The 16,635-nt window shown below is 45.2% G+C and overlaps 1 protein-coding gene across 3 annotated transcripts in view; it reads left to right on the top strand.

Moving 5' to 3' along the window:
• The window catches only part of ZFP64 (ZFP64 zinc finger protein), an 87,743-nt gene that overhangs the window by 14,945 nt on the left and 56,163 nt on the right, over nucleotides 1-16,635 (top strand). Inside the window, exons 3-6 of one of the 3 annotated variants that reach the window (XM_032878954.1) lie at nucleotides 1,806-1,967; nucleotides 3,593-3,655; nucleotides 7,021-7,272; nucleotides 13,000-14,860. In XM_032878954.1, the coding sequence (XP_032734845.1) occupies nucleotides 1,806-1,967; nucleotides 3,593-3,655; nucleotides 7,021-7,272; nucleotides 13,000-14,282 (1,760 nt within the window). In that variant the 3' untranslated portion in view covers nucleotides 14,283-14,860. Of the gene's footprint in view, nucleotides 1-1,805; nucleotides 1,968-3,592; nucleotides 3,656-7,020; nucleotides 7,273-12,999; nucleotides 14,861-16,635 lie in introns of those variants that run through there. The other 2 variants (XM_032878952.1, XM_032878955.1) reach the window with 2 other exon arrangements.

The following is a 16,635-nucleotide window of genomic DNA, read 5'->3' on the forward strand; positions in this document are numbered from 1 at the left end:
CAGAGCAGAGCAATGGAAGTCAGAGCAAAAGCCAAACCCCACAGCCCAGATGAAACATTTCAGCAAGAGGCAGGTGTGGTTGATCCAGGCATCCAAGGGACTTGGCGTGAAGACAGAACAGCCATTTGTCAGAATCTTCCAGCCAACTTTAAGCAAAAGCCACTTAACTTCCCCGTGCACGTTGCAGTTGAAACCCTGAAACCATTTACTCGAATAGCAAATGCTAGAAGAGCAGGTGCTCTTGGACCCACATCAGTGATGCTGTCATTGCCTGAGGCACTCCAGAGGGGAAGATAAGGAAACAGGGTTTCCTGGCAGATGCCCAGAGAAAATGAACATAATTCATTCCATAAATACACAATTTCTAAGGAATTTCATTAAATAAAAAATAAGGAATATAAAAGCATTGCTTCGTAATAATCAGCAGCTTTTAAATTTATTGTACTTCAAAAAACAATGCATCTGACAGTCTGTAAGATCTAATATTCGAAGAAAGATGGTGTATGTTTTAAGAGAAAATATAACTAGCACCACCGGCCTGTTACGTGGATATTACTGCTGGAGGCAAAGCCAAAGTAGGTCATGATGTTAGGCCTGTGCCGATTTCAGTAAGGATATTCTGTAAATACAGTGGCAGAAATGCCAAAAGTGGTGCCTCGGGGACTGAAGTTTGGGAAACCGAATATCCAGTGACCTTCAAAGTCATCGTTAGGGCCTCTCAGCCTGACAAACTCACGCAACGAACAGAACCCCACTAGTCAGATTGACTCCCCCTGTGAAACCAGATCTGCGTGGGACAAATCATGTGTAGTAAAGGACGGAAATATTTCTAAACCCAAAACCATAAATTGAGTTAACAAAGTAGTCACGAAAATTTTATAAGCAGAAAAAGAGGTTTGAGACTGCCTATTTTGTCTTTTATAATGATAAATGTAAAGATAAAGATGGTAAAGATGTTTGGCCTTTCTTTTTGTCCCCCTGAAAATTTCAGTAAGAATATACCTGGGGCACCTGGGTGGCTCAGGTGGTTGGGCATCTGCCTATGGCTCAGGTCGTGATCTCCAAGTCCTGGAATCTAGCTCCACATCGGGTTCCTGGTTCAGCCAGGAGTCAGCTTCCCCTGTGCCTCTCCCCCGATTCATGCTCTTTCTCTCTCTTTCTCCCTCTGTCTCTTTCCCTAATGAATAAATAAAATATTTAAAAGAAAAAATACAAGGATTTCTTTTAGGAATATTTGTGTTTTTAGAGATTACTTGTAGTTTAGGCCACAATTCCTTTCATCAGTTTCTTTCCCACTGTTTGTTAGGATTTTTTGATAAAGCTAATGAATACCAAATGTATTTGGCTAGAGCTAGTAGACAGCTTGCCTGGTGTAGATGACAGGGACATTTCTTGTTTATTTACTAAGTCTAGATTTAATAAGTCTGGATAGTTTCAGAGCTGTGGCTCAACATCAGATTTTCTTTTCTCCCTTATGGTTACAGAATGGCTGCCACAGATCCAGGCATCACATCCTCATTCCAGGAAAAACAGGAAATGGGCAACCAGGACAGCAAGAATGAGTTTTTCCTTAACTGCCTCTCTTTTTTTTTTTTTTAATTAGGGAGAGACTCTTTTCCAGAAGCCCCCCAGCAGATGTTCTCTAGTGTCTCACTGACTAAAACAGGGTTACAGGATTACCCTGAAGCAGCAAAGGAGACTGGGGAGGTAATTTAGCCTGTTTGTTCTCTAGAAAGGAAGATAGGCAAAGGGAATAGCTGTTGGGTGTTCATCTTATGAAAACTAATAATCATCTCATCTTTTAGTTTCAGCTCCAGAATTCGTTTTCGAACATGGCTATCAAACTTATCTGCCCACGGAAAGCAATGAAAACCAGACAGCCACTGTCATCTCTCTCCCTGCCAAGTCCCGTGCCAAAAAGCCCACAGCACCACCTGCTCAGAAAAGGCTTAACTGTTGCTATCCAGGTAAAAGCGGCATTGGGACTTGCTTGTATAGAGGATGTGACACGCAACAGATCTCGGGGCTCTAACTCGTGAATTCCCGACAACTGGATATAGACATGCTCTAAACTGCTTGGCTTAAAAATCAGAGCCGCCCCCCCCCCGCCCGCATTTACATCATCACATATGACCTATCTCGCTGTCTCTGGTCACCGTGCACTTGGACTCTAAGATTTTTTTATAGGGGCGCCTGGGTGACTCAGTTGGTTAAGCATTGGCCTTAGGCTCAGGTCATGATCCCGGGGTCCTGGGATCGAGCCCCTCACCAGGCTCCCTGCTCAGCAGGGAGTCTGCTTCTCCCTCTCCCTCTGCCTGCCCCTCCCCTGCTTGTGCTCTTCCTCTCTCTCTCTGTCAAATAAATAAATAAAATCTTAAAAAAAAAAAAAAAAGTCTTTACAAACATGGGACTCATGAGGATCCAAGTTACTGTGAATTTTTCTTTCTGTGCTATGGCTTAGGAAGATACCCAGAAAGATTGCTGTTTCCTTTAAAAAAAAAAAACACAAAAACTTTTTATTTGGAAATAATTTCAGACTCATAGAAAAGCTGCAAAAATAGCACAGAAATTTAGGGATGCCCTTCATCTGGATTTCCCAAATGTTAACATACTGTATTTGCTTTGTCATTCTTTCTGTATATATATATACTTTTCCCCCAAAGCCATTTTATTTATTTATTTATTTATTTTTATAAACATATAATATATTATTAGCCCCAGGGGTACAGGTCTGTGAATCGCCAGGTTTACACACTTCACAGCGCTCACCATAGCACATACCCTCCCCAGTGTCCATAACCCGACCCCCCTCTCTCTACCCCGCTCCCCCCGTCACCCTCAGTTTGTTTTGTGAGATTAAGAGTCTCTTATGGTCCCCAAAGCCATTTTAGAGTATGTTGCAGACGTGATGTCCCTGTACTCCTAAATACCCCAATATATATTTCCTAGAACCAAAGAAGTTCTTTTATAACCCACAACACAATCCTCAGAAATCAGGAAATTAACATTTAGGGGCACCTGGCTGGCTTAGAGGGAGGAGCATGCGTCTCAGTCTCGGGTTCATGAGTTCAAGCCCCACATTGGGCAGAGTTTACTTTAAAAAAAAAAAGGACATTAACATTTACACACACTATTATCAAACCACTGGCCTTATTCAGATTTTATTAGCTTCTCACTCTTGTTCTCTGTAGCAAAACAATAGCACTTACACCCTGATTTGGGATCCAGTTCATGATTGCACATTACTTTGAATTTTCCCGTCTCTTCGGTTTCCTTGAGTCCTAAACTTTTGTCTTTCACGACCTAGACATTTTTGCAAAGTACAGGCCAGTTATTTTGTAAAGTGTTGCTCAGTTTGGGTTTGTCTTTTATTTCCTCACAATGAGATTTTAGGCTCTGCACTGTGGGCAGGAAGCATGGATGTGATGTCTGTCCTCCTGAGGGCCTCCTATCAGGAGGCACGTGATACCCCTTTGTCCCGCTCACTGTGGGGTTTACTCTTGTCACTTGGTTAAGGAAATTTCTGCCAGGTTTCTCCATCCTTAGATTACGATGTTTCCCTCTGTAATTAATCTTTTCTTGCCTTTTTAAGGTTGCCAGTTCAAGACTGCCTATGGCATGAAGGACATGGAGCGTCATTTAAAAATTCACACTGGTAAGTGGCATTTCTGTGGCACGTATGCCCAGAGCTTCTACTCTGTGCTAGGAGCCGGGAATCCGGACAAGTCAGACATGTGATAGGCCATGGAACCTCGCTGGTTGTCACAGGAGCACACACACAAATTCAATAAAAATGAGATGCTATTTCCGTACAAGATTTTGGCAGAAAATATATAAAACAATAAAATCCAGTGCTGGGACAGATAGGAGCAAACCTAGCTAGTAGAAGTGTAAACAGCTCCAACCATTTTGACAATTAATCTGCCAGAATTAATTAAAATTAAAGGTATGTATTCTTATTTTGATGCGATGGTCTTGTGAATGTGTATATGTGTAACAATTGATAAAGGATGAAAGAAGGGGAAGAAGACTCCATTTTTTTTTAATGTATCTTTACTGTATCACTGGATACAGAGTGTGTGTATGTTATTTTTGCCATTTTGAAGGTAAAATTTAATAAATAAATATTTTTTGTAAAAGGTGAAGGAAAGGGGTGCCTGGGAGGTTCTGGGCGTCTGCCTTCAGCTCCGGTCATGATCCCAAGGTCCTGGGATTGAATCCCATGTCGGGTTCCCTGCTCAGCAGGGAGTCTGCTACCCTTTTTCCCCATGTCTTTCCCCGCCTGCTTCTGCGCTCTCTCTAATAAATAAATAAAATCCTTAAAAATAAACAAATAATAAAAGGAAAGGGAAAGATTGACAGTATGCCTGAATGGCTCAGTTAGTGGAACGTGTGACTCTTGATCTTGGGGTCATGGATTCAAGCCCCATGTGGGGTGTAGAGATTACTTGAAAGAAAGAAAGAAAGAAAGAAAGAAAGAAAGAAAGAAAGAAAGAAAACAGTAAAAGGAGAGGAAAAGATTGGTGCATGGAGAAGAAAAATGTACTTCTGGTGACTTTAATTTTCTTCAATATACTATGGTTATGTCTCTCGGATTTTCTGAATGGAGAAGGAACTGCATTTAGACTATTTTAAACAAAGCATTAGATACTCATAATTCAAATGAGAGATTGTGAATGTAGAGAGTATAAAGTGTATAAGGCAGGCTGGGGTGTCACTAATTGCCCAAAGTCGGCCTCACATTTGGAAGATGAAATCTCCAGCCGTGATTTCTGAAATTTCTTGGCCATGGCTAGTGATGGCCTGGCCACGCTGGTGTCCCCACCCCATTCTAACCAACCTCACAGTGTCACGTCCTTTGGATTTATTCTGATTATCAGAATATTAAGTTTCAAGTGTTTGTAAGCATTCTTGATGTCACAAACAAAGAATCTCTCCATGCGGCTTGGACGTGGATCCTGCCAGTCGAGTGAAGCGTAGCACATGTATCCTTGCCAGAGTAGAGTGTGGTCGTTGTTCATGAGGACCCAGGGAACACTCGAGATGCGTAAGTGAAGCAGGGACCTTAAGTCCGTTTCTGCACATCTTCAGGAAGCACCTTATACGTGCTGGTAGCCCAGCTTGGGTCCTGGGATGGTTTCTGCGTGACAGCAGCAACTCCAATAACGTCTTCCAGCTGGAGAGTTGACGAGATGTCTTTACCTTTGTTACTTTCAGAGGGGAGGGTGTGGCCAGGAGCAGCCCTAGCGGGCTGGCCCGAAATCATCCTTCTGCTCCTGCATCCGGCGGCCGCCCAGAGTGACACGTACACAGCCTGGCGACCGCAGGAGCTAATCAGCTGCTGACGATCACTGAAAAATTCTTGTTCATGGATTTTTAAATTTGACTGCTAACATTTTTTATTAATAAAATTAGAATCTTTCATACACTTTGAGGTATATTCTTAAATCACAGACGTTTGCTCTCTGACAGTAGTGATCAGCTTTGGCTGACCATTCATTTTAGCACTTGGCATTTAGGATTTAGCCAAGAGACATATTTAATATGTTAAGTAAAAAGGGAAAATCCTGACTCAGAGCCCACTTCCTTATTCGGTATAAGCCCAAAGTCACCAGTCTTAGTAGACTACTGTGTCTCATTCTAGAAGACCAATCTTCACCCTAAAAATACACAGAATCTACTTTTTCCATCTCTTATTAAGTTAATAATATATATAGCATCCCTGCAAATTGCTGTTAATATTGGTCATCTTTCCACATCAGTAGTACATGTCGGCTTCATTCTTTTCAGTGGCCAGGTAGGACACTGGTTCAATAATCAGTGGTACCTCCAGACAGTGAAATCCTTCCACTTTACAAATCATGTTGCAGAGATGTAATGATGTGACAAGACAGTCGGGATTATTTAATGTGCAAGGAAGTAGTCAATGGGGAGGCCTTGTTGCATTTGGACTCAGAAAGCAAGACCGTCGTGGGTTCTAATCCCAGTGGTTAGGAGGATTGAGGAGAATCACACACAAATAATTAGAGAGATGCCCGTAAAAAAATCAGCAGTCATTCATGGGTAGTAGGTGTGTTAGTGAGTATAGATGAAGCTGCCGTGACAGAGAGAGCCCCACCCCAGCTCCCATGCCGTAGGGCTTTATGTCTCTCTCACGTAACTGTCTGGAGCTAAGCACAAGGTCTAGAGCAGATAAGCGGCTCTGTCCTTCGAGATCAGCCAGGGACTTAAGTTGCTTCTGCGTCATTAAAGCGCATCACGTCACGGGATCAGCTGTCTGCAGGCAAGCTGCCCTCACCTGCCCGTTCACCCCATGTCTCGGAAACGGCTGGGAAGAGCAGAAAGAGGAAAGTAAAAGGCAAGCAGTGTCCCTTTGCAGAAGGGACACATTGACCCTCTCTGCCATTTCATTGGCGAGGAGTGCGCTACAGAATGATTCGTGGCTGCGAGCCGGGCTGGGGAAGGTAGCCAGGAGCTGCTCAGCCCCAAGCTCTCTGAAAACTTAGTGTGTTTGATTGAGCTTTAGGGTGTATCTGTGGAAAAAAAGGAAAAGGAGAGAACGGAAGGAGACAATGAACAGTTCCTTATTCTCCTTAGTTCTACTTCAGACATGTGAGTCACCTATCTTTAATTGATAAGGAATTCATACTTGATGCAGGAAAAAAAACAAGAAATGGCAAGAGGCAAAATAGAATAACCCCCCCACCCCAAGATGTTAGTTAGCTCTTGGCAAATTTTTCTATCTAGCTTTTGAAGTTACCTGAATATCCTTCACTGACCGCGTACTCCTCTCACCATAAAGCTCAGTCACATGTGGGGCAAAAGGCTGGGTGTCCACTGACCTTGGCTGGGGATCGGCTGCCTGTGGGTTAGCTGTCTATCCACTTGCCTTAGCTGGGGTGGTCCAGCTCTGCTCCACTTGCCTCTCATCCTCCTTTTGGACCAGTGGGCCGGAGCGGGGGATCAGCCTTTTTCTTCTTCAGTGTTGTTTTCTGATGCCTTCTGTGTGTGTGTTTGAAGGAGACAAGCCCCACAAGTGTGAGGTCTGTGGCAAGTGCTTCAGCCGGAAAGACAAGCTGAAGACCCACATGCGGTGTCACACGGGCGTGAAGCCTTACAAGTGTAAGACGTGTGACTACGCCGCAGCCGACAGCAGCAGCCTCAACAAACATCTGCGGATCCACTCGGACGAGCGGCCCTTCAAATGTCAGATCTGCCCCTACGCCAGCCGCAACTCCAGCCAGCTCACCGTCCACCTGCGGTCCCACACAGGTAGGTCCCTCCTGCTGCTCGCACGCTGGGCTCCTCACCGCCAGCTGCTGAAAAGCACCTTAAAGTGCTGAGGCACCATCTCAGTACACGAACGGGGGACGTCTGCTCATTGCACGGTTCGCGGGTTCACTTTGCGTCCACCCGGAAGAGCCTTTCTCGATGAGGGGGAAAAAAAATCATTGAGCTTATAACCTCATCGCTATCTTTATGCCACTCTATAACTTATTCACTAGTAAAGTATTCGATGAGAAGGTGAGCTCCATGAAATCGTGAGAGAAATGTCAACAACGCATTTTTTAATAAATTTCCGCGTAGTGTCTGCATTCCGGTCATTTTTGAAGTATACTCAGATGAGTTCAGCCTGGGACAGCTTCATGGGAAAACGCAGCAGGGGAGGTCACTTAACGAGTCATTGACATTTCCTTTTGGCAAGTGTATCCGTTAGCTCTGGATACGGTGATGCTGTGTAACAATCACTACAAAACCTCAATGGCAGATTGTAATCGAGTATCGCTCACATACTTCAGGTCTAGCCAGTTGGCCAGATACTGTTGATCTTGACTTGGCTCAGTCACATGTGGGGCGAAAGGCTGGGTGTCCACTGACCTTGGCTGGGGATCGGCTGCCTGTGGGTTAGCTGTCTATCTACTTGCCTTAGCTGGGGTGGTCCGGCTCTGCTCCACTTGCCTCTCATCCTCCTTTTGGACCAGTGGGCTACCTGAGGCTTGTCCTTCTCGTGACAGTGGCAAGCATATCCAGTGGATAGGCCCATTTCCAGCTTCTGGTTGCATCCCATTGGCTGAAGCAGGCTATGTGGTGGGTCCGGACATCAGGGATGGGGCCGGGCTCACCTACGGTGGGAGGTCACCACGAGGTTACAGGGCAAAAGCCAGAGATAGGAGGGAGGGTAAAGAATTGCGACCATTTTTGCAAACCACCACAGTCCACCATGCTGTCACACACAACTCGGACAGGTGGATATAATCACACCTTCCTAAGACCCACATAAGTCACACCTTGTCACGGGGTCAGGCTCAAACCCCAGGATCCCTTGATCTCCACCGGTTCTGGATATGGCTTCTCTTGACCTAGAGTTCCTTTGAAGTAAAAAGAGAAGTCGTCTGCTCCTCCATTCCTGATGTCCAGTGGTGACAGAGAGCCAGGGTAATTCCAGTAATCCTGATGTCCGAGGCACTTGACAGTCCCAGCTCCATGGATTTCCAAAATCCCTCTGGGCACATGTCCCCTGGTTCCTGACTCTGCCCGTCGAAGCATCTTCCCATCAGCCGTCTGAGCCACTTCCAAAAAGTTGTGGAAGAAGTACCTTTGTGAAACATTCTCAGCCTGCTTCCTGCCTACCAAAAGTAGGGCTCTTTTTAGTCAATGGGGATGACGGGTTTGCTGGTAGAAACACGTGCAAAATTTTGTGAGTTTCCTGTGTGTCTGTGTGCCAAAAGCCATGCCCACGATTCTCTCAGAAACTCTTCCTTCTGAACCCCACTGCGGGCACTTTGGCAGATAACCTTCTGTGGCTGAATCCTTGATGTTCCTAGGAATCCTTGTCCAGCTGGAGAACCTACCTGGCGCCAACTTAATTCTTTTGGAGACTTTCATGAAGAACTTGACATTCACACCCCTCATTTCTCGTTTGGTCTTACCCCTGAGATCACATCCCTGGATATGACCTTTGTCCCCCGGCTTCTGTCCTACTGTGAAAACCCTTTGTTAGTTGGAGATGGGAAATCACGTCTTTAGTTTGCTCTGTTCTCTCTAAATTCCATTTAGAAAAATGGCCAGTTCTTGTATGAGTTTGTCTCTTCCTTATACGACCTCATCATATGCCACTCAAAGGCTCTTTCACTGTTCTGCCCAGAATTAATCTCTTTGCTCAAGTCCCAGATTCAACAGGTGTGTTATAATCTCTATCTACTAACGTAATGGCACATGACAGTTGGACCAAATGTTTACCATTAAACAGTGCACCCTGCCACTTCTTTGGTCTTTTCTTGCCACCCGGTCCCAAAGCCAATGCCGCATATTTTAATTTTCTATTATGGCAGCACTCTTGTTTCTAGATACCAGTCTCTGGTATTAGCTCTCTATTTCACATTAATGCAGCATAACAAATTCTCCCACAAAACCTCAGTGGACCCAACGACATGCCTTTTCTGTTGGCGTTCGGGGGATCCACTGGGGGTCACCTCGGCAGTTCTGATCTTGGCTGGACTCACACGTCTGGGAATCACACGGCTGTGAGCCATCTATCCGCTGGTCTCGGCTGCGGGATTCCAGTGCTGCTCCACATTTCTGTCACCCTTCTCCTGGGACCAGCATTCTAAGCCAGCCTCGATCGTCTCATGGCAATGGCTGACAGAGGAGCAAGCGAGCAAAACCCAGTGTTCAAGCCCATCTCAAGCCATTACTTGGATCAAGTCTACTGAAAATACCATCAGCCAGATCCAGTCACATGATTGTCAAGGTTCATGGCAGGTCATCCCACCCCTGTCCGGAGACCATGCATAACTGCACATGTGGCAGAGGCCATGGCTACAGGGAGAGGGGAGAGATGGTGAGATTTGAGAACATCTTTGAAATCTGCAAAAGAAAGTTAAGACATAGGCATCACCAATGGCCAACTGATTTTCTCCAGAAATCTCCCCCGCCTATGTTAGAGGGGTTGAAGCACTCATTTATCCAAGTGGTTCTGAATCATTTTGACTTATAAGGATAGACTTAACCATTGATAGTAGCATCGTCAAGTTGGTCTAGAAAAAGTGAATTTTCAAAAATTTAAACGTGTGCTTATGCGATGTCTCCATAGACTGTTCATTTCCCTTTTAGGAATCCATGGCACTTAGAAAATTTTACAAATCATAAAATTAATAGGATTTTGCTTTGATTCTTTCATTGCTTAGATTTTCATCATCAGTGGTTTTCATAGCAAGCTAAACTCAAGAAAGGTCTGTCAGCTTACATATATCAATTGCTTATTCATTCAACAACATTCATTAAGTCCCCACAAGATACTAGACACTATAAGGATCACGTGGAGGGCAGGAACAGACGTAGTCATTAGCTTTGGAGAGCTCATGGTCCCAGGGAACTATTACTGACCGGTATGCCTCAGTTAAGAAATCTGTGATTTGAAAAGAAAAAAAAAAAAGATGACAAAGGGATTTGAAACCTTTGCTTTCATATCAAAAACTGTTGTTAACTCTGCAACTCAGCTGTGAGATTTGGTTATCCGGTGTTTCTGGGTTTTACCTCTGCTGATGGCTTAAAAGAAAAAAAAAGGTAAAAAAGATTGTCACTAATTTGGGCAGGGATATAATGGGCAAACCTAGTAGGATATCCTGGAGCAGAATTCCTCCTTCCACAGACTCCTCCACTCAGGGATCCATGAATAGATTTTAGATGGTCCATGAACTTGGATGGGAAAAAAATTACATCTTCATTTTCACTAGCCTGTATTGAAATTGGGCGTGTCCTTCCATTATGAAAATTGGCAGCGGATCTATGAGTAGTGCATATGAACTTGCCGCCAGCAGAAATCACAGATCTTTTCATAACAGTTGTTAGAGATCGATCAATATATCATTTATGCTCTTTTCTAGTTAGAAATCATTATAGTTACAGATCCTCCACTAGATCTTATTTAACGCATCCATAAAGCACACCGAGGGGCACGGGGCTGCCTCAGTTACAGGGTGGAGCATCCAACTCTTGATCTTGTGATCGTAAGTTCGAGCCCCATGTTGGGTGTAGAGTTAATTTAAAAAAAAAAAGAAGACTTTAGTAAAGCACACACATTGTTATATCGTGAATTTTTTCTTTTAATTTTCTATATAATTCTTTCATTAGACTTGGTTTCTTTTGCATTCCTATTGATTTTTATTTAGTTTGCTTTTTGTATTTAAACATTATTCTAAGAAAGGGTCCATGGGCTTCTCTAAACTGCCAAAAAGGAGTTGCTGGCATCAAAGAGGTTAAGAAAAAGATTCCAAGGCCAAGAGTCAGCAAACTTTCTGTAAAAGGCCAAATAGCAAAGGGTTTGGCCTTTGCAAGCCATACAGTCTCTGTCACAATTGTAGCACAAAACAACCATAAGCAACATGTGAACAAATGGGTGTGGCTAGATTCCAATAAAACTTTATTTATAAAACAGCAGGCAGTGGGCCACATGTGGCCCACAAGCTATAGCTTACCATTCCTTGTTCTTGAACTTCCTGTGCATGATCTTGGTGGTCTTTAGTCATACAAAGCATGGTTTAGGTTTGAGCTGCTCAGTCTTCTAGAAGCTTGTCAAATTTGCTCCCTGCCATCTTTACTTACTTGCATTTATTAAGCAGTTTATGATGATGTTTTAGACCTTAGGCCAAAAAGGCCGGAACACAAGCCCATCTTCTTTGAGCTTATGGCCTGAGAAAGCTAACATCAGTCACATACACAGATGATTACCCGGCATCTAGGAATACCAGCTTTGGAGCCAGCCTGGGTTGGAAGGAATCCAAGCCCTGCTACGTACTACTGGGTGACCATGAACAAGTTGATGTAGTCTCTCTAGGCCTCATTTGTACAGTAGTGTTAAGAATAATACCGATAATAGGGGCGTCTGGGTGGCTCAGTGGGTTAAAGCCTCTGCCTTCGGCTCAGGTCATGATCCTAGGGTCCTGGGATCGAGCCTGGCATTGGGCTCTCTGCTAGGCAGGGAGCCTGCTTCCCCCTTTCTCTGTCTGCCTCTCTGCCTACTTGTGATCTCTGTCAAACAAATAAATAAAATCTTTAAAAAAAAAAAAAAAAGAATAATACCAATCATAGTACCCATCTCGTGGGAATGTTGGGATCATCAAATGAGACCACTCTTGTGACGTGCTCAGCAGAGCGCCTACCATCTTGGAAACAACGGAAGAATGTTAGCTGCTACTTTGTTTTCTTCAGCAATACTGGAATGGGCAGGGTCACCAATTTGCTTGAACTCTCAGTGCCGTAGGTGATTCGGATTTGCCATTCATTGAGGAAACAAATTTGGAGTGTCCTGTGCATTCAGATGTTTGCAATTTTACTTTCTCTGCTCATCTTTCAGCGACCATGAATTAAAAAAAAAAAAAAAATCAAGCAGCTGGATTTCGTAACTTCACAAGTAAAGAACGCAGCTGGCAATGTGGGATAAATAAATTTTGCGCAATAAACACGTCTTTATTAATAAAAATCTGCATGAAGCGTAAGCTGGGCATTTCAATCGCTTTATAAAAGACTGTTCTGATGAGGGACCGTGGAGCGGACGGTTTCCAAAATGCGTCCTCGTGTCTGTTACAACATGTAACTCAATCAGAATCAACGGATTATGCAAAATTTACACAACTGGGAACAATTAGCAGAGCAGGCACAGTAGCAAAATTGAACCATAGCTTGGTCGTTTTAAAGAACATAAGTGTGTTCACAAACACTATTTTATTTGGGACCATTGAATAGCTCCTTTCAATCTCCCCTTTTTCTTGTGGGTTTTTATAAGGGTGCGGGTGGTTTAGGTTTGGGGAAAGAAAAGAAGCCCCGCCCCCCACGCCACCCCCCTCCCTTTTTTTTTTCTCCCAGGGGCTGCTAGCAGCTGCGGTGGGAAAGGCTCCACTCGCCTGCCTTGGTATAAGCGATTGTCTGGTGTGTGCTTCGGGGGGATCCGCTGTGGTTGTTGCCTGCCTGTTCTTATCGAAACTCACCTTGTGTTGACAGGGGACGCCCCCTTCCAGTGCTGGCTCTGTAGCGCCAAGTTCAAAATCAGCTCGGACTTGAAAAGGCACATGCGCGTGCACTCGGGGGAGAAGCCTTTCAAGTGCGAGTTCTGCAATGTCCGCTGCACCATGAAGGGCAACCTCAAGTCGCACATCCGCATCAAGCACAGCGGGAATAACTTCAAGTGTCCGCACTGCGACTTCCTGGGTGACAGCAAAGCCACCCTCCGGAAGCACAGCCGGGCGCACCAGTCGGAGCATCCCGAGAAGTGCTCCGAGTGCAGCTACTCGTGCTCCAGCAAGGCCGCGCTGCGCGTGCACGAGCGCATCCACTGCACCGACCGCCCCTTCAAGTGTCACTACTGCAGCTTCGACACCAAGCAGCCCAGCAACCTCAGCAAGCACATGAAGAAGTTCCACGGGGACATGGTGAAGAGCGAGGCCGCGGAGAGGAAAGACGCGGGCCGACAGAGCGGCCGGCAGGTGGCCAAGCTGGACGCCAAGAAGACTTTCCACTGTGACATCTGCGACGCCTCGTTCATGCGCGAGGACTCGCTCCGCAGCCACAAGAGGCAGCACAGTGAGTACAATGAGAATAAGAACTCGGACGTGACGGTCCTGCAGTTCCAGATAGACCCCAGCAAGCAGCCGGCCGCGCCCCTCACCGTGGGCCACCTGCAGGTGCCCCTCCAGCCCAGCCAAGTGCCCCCGTTCAGCGAGGGCCGAGTCAAAATCATCGTGGGGCACCAAGTGCCGCAGGCCAACACCATCATCCAGGCGGCGGCCGCCGCGGTGAACATCGTACCCCCCGCCTTGGTGGCGCAGAACGCCGAGGAGCTCCCTGGGAACAGCCGGCTGCAGATCCTGCGCCAGGTCAATCTGATCGCCCCTCCTCAGCCCTCGGGGTGTCCCAGCGAGGCGGGCGCGATGAGCCAGCCCGCGGTCCTGCTGACCACTCACGACCAGGCCGACGGCGCCACTCTGCACCAGACTCTCATCCCCACCACCCCCGGCAGCCCCCAGGAAGGCTCCGGCAACCAGACTTTCATCACCAGTTCGGGAATCACGTGCACGGACTTTGAAGGCCTTAATGCCTTGATTCAGGAGGGGACGGCTGAAGTGACAGTGGTGAGTGATGGAGGGCAGAACATCGCGGTGGCCACCACGGCCCCGCCTATCTTCTCCTCCTCCTCCCAACAAGAACTGCCCAAGCAGACTTACTCCATCATTCAAGGGGGAGCCCACCCAGCCTTGCTCTGTCCAGCGGATTCCATACCAGATTAGTACCTAAAAACCAAAAGAAAGGGGGAAAAGGAGTGACAAAAACACGAAGTCCTAAATAGAGTTCTGTGAGAGGTTTGCTCTTAATGTTTTTAAGGGTTGTTGTGAAACCCCTCCCCTCGTAATAAATTGTAATTTTATACTGCTTACTATAATTTTTTAAATGCTTGTGATGATGTTGAGACCACCTCTGAGTCGCCGTGTTCGAAGTGTTCTGACTGTTGGGTGTCGCCAAGGTGATTCCAATCAGGGGTTGGAATTCGAGGCAGTGAGTAGTGAATAACGTTTTTTTGTCCAGCTTGATTTCCCAGTTCTGAGAAGGGTTTTTTCTAATCTCATTAAATTTGTGTGGGAGATGGGAGACTTCCCAACCTCTCTGAAGTCATGGTTCTGAAACACCCTCCCTCCAACTCTGGGCTATTACTGTTTTTAGTACATGGATACAAATCTATTGGCATGAGGACCATTTTCTACATAATGTTACATGGATACTTGACCCCCCTCTCCCCCCAAAAAATGTCTAGTGCTAATGAGAAAAAAAAAGGAATGGTTTCCTAATAAATTGATATGTGAGTAAAATATACTGAATGTTAATGATTTTTTAAAGTCACAGTATGCCCGGAGCATAGCGGGGTGTGAATTATCCTATAACTAAAGGGAATGTGAAGAAGCAAAGGCTTTTAGTCCTCCGATCGATGTGATGCAAATGTCTTACCACCTTCACAGTCAACTTAAGTATGCCTCGTGCTAAAGTGACCCAGTGATACCATTTCCATTTTGAAACTTGAGATTTCTGTTTAGATGCAAATATGATGTGAGTTTCTATTAACATTTAGGATGGCTTTCTAGGATACTGTTGTTTTAAGCATCAGTATGTGTGCCATCCCAGGGACAAGACGAGCAGGATTGGAAAAGCACTTGCGTTTTTCAGAAGCCTAGGCTCTATTGAGGAAAGGGGAATTCAAATATTATTGTTTTAGAATTAAAATGCTGTTTGATCAGTAGGTGGCGCCAGAGAGCAAGCTAGAATTACCCACGCTTGTGAATTAGCAAAGCCCTGAACCAGTTATCTCTGATTTCCAGCCTCTACCAGGATCTTCAACTCATCGTGGGCTTTTAATGCATATTGAATGACTGAAACATGCTCTCACAGAGTGTCAGCAAGGATAGGTGAGGAAAGCACATTTAAATGTTACAAGAACCCTTGCATTATTTTTTAAAGAGTTTATTTATTTATTTGACACCGGAGGGGAGAGCACAAGCAGAGGGAGAGAGAGAAGCAGGCGTCCCATTGAGCAAGGAGCCCCAGGGGGTGCTTAGTGCCAGGACCCCAGGATCATGACCTGAGCCCAAGGCAGTCACTTAACTAAATGAGCCACCCAGGTAACTGGAAAACCCTTACATTATTACCAGAGCCCTCATCACTTTGACTTTCCTAGCACACAAACATTAAAATTCTCAGGCAGATTAGCTCACTTTTACATAAAGATATTACCCATCCTCTCTCCCCTTTTCTTTGGTAATAACAAACTAAGGAAATACACAAAAGGCTATGATGCGGAAACCTTCAGGGTTTGCCTGTTGGAATAGGAAAATCAGCTTCCCTTAGGAAATAGCTGTAAAGTTAGAGTTGTCTCCTTTCTTTCTTTGATCCTCAGTATTTGAACACGGGGCGGGGGGATTGCCATAATTTATTTTCATATTAGCGATGGTAATAACGAGTCATTAACTGGTTTGGCAAGAAAATGAAAAAGCTTGCAGCTTGCTGGTTAATATTTTAATAATTTCACTGCTTTAGAATTATTGCTACAGCTCTCTTTTTTTTTTTAACTGAGAAGGAGAGCACTAATTGGGGGTGTGTGGAGGGGCAGAAGGTGAGGGAGAGAGAAGCTTAAGCAGGTTCCAACACCCACGCAGAGCCTGACACAACGAGGCTCTATCTCAGGACTCTGAGATCATGATCTGAGCCAAAACCAAGAGTCAGATGCTTAACTGAGTGCACCACCCAGGTGTCCCACCTACAGCTCTTAAAGAAACTATTTAGCTGTTCAGTTTTAGCCAGGACATTTCTATTGTCGTGAATCTGTTTTCTAGATCTTTCCAGAATGCCCCTTTCTTCAAATTTTAAAGGATTTTTTTCCCCCTGATTAGAAATGTAATGTGCATTCAAGGTAGAAAAGATGCAAAACACATTATATTATTTTAAAAAATTAAAGTTGGGGCACTTGGGTGACTTAGTCGGTTAAGCATCTGACTCTCGGTTTCTGCTCAGGTCACGATCTTGGGGTCAAGGGGTCAAGCCCCACCTCGGGCTCTGAACTCAGCGTCAAGTCCGCTTGAGAGTCTCTCTCCCCCT

Source organism: Lontra canadensis, unplaced genomic scaffold, assembly GCF_010015895.1.
Source record: "Lontra canadensis isolate GAN:19392208 unplaced genomic scaffold, GSC_riverotter_1.0 scaffold65, whole genome shotgun sequence".
In the NCBI taxonomy this organism is placed as follows: domain Eukaryota; kingdom Metazoa; phylum Chordata; class Mammalia; order Carnivora; family Mustelidae; genus Lontra; species Lontra canadensis.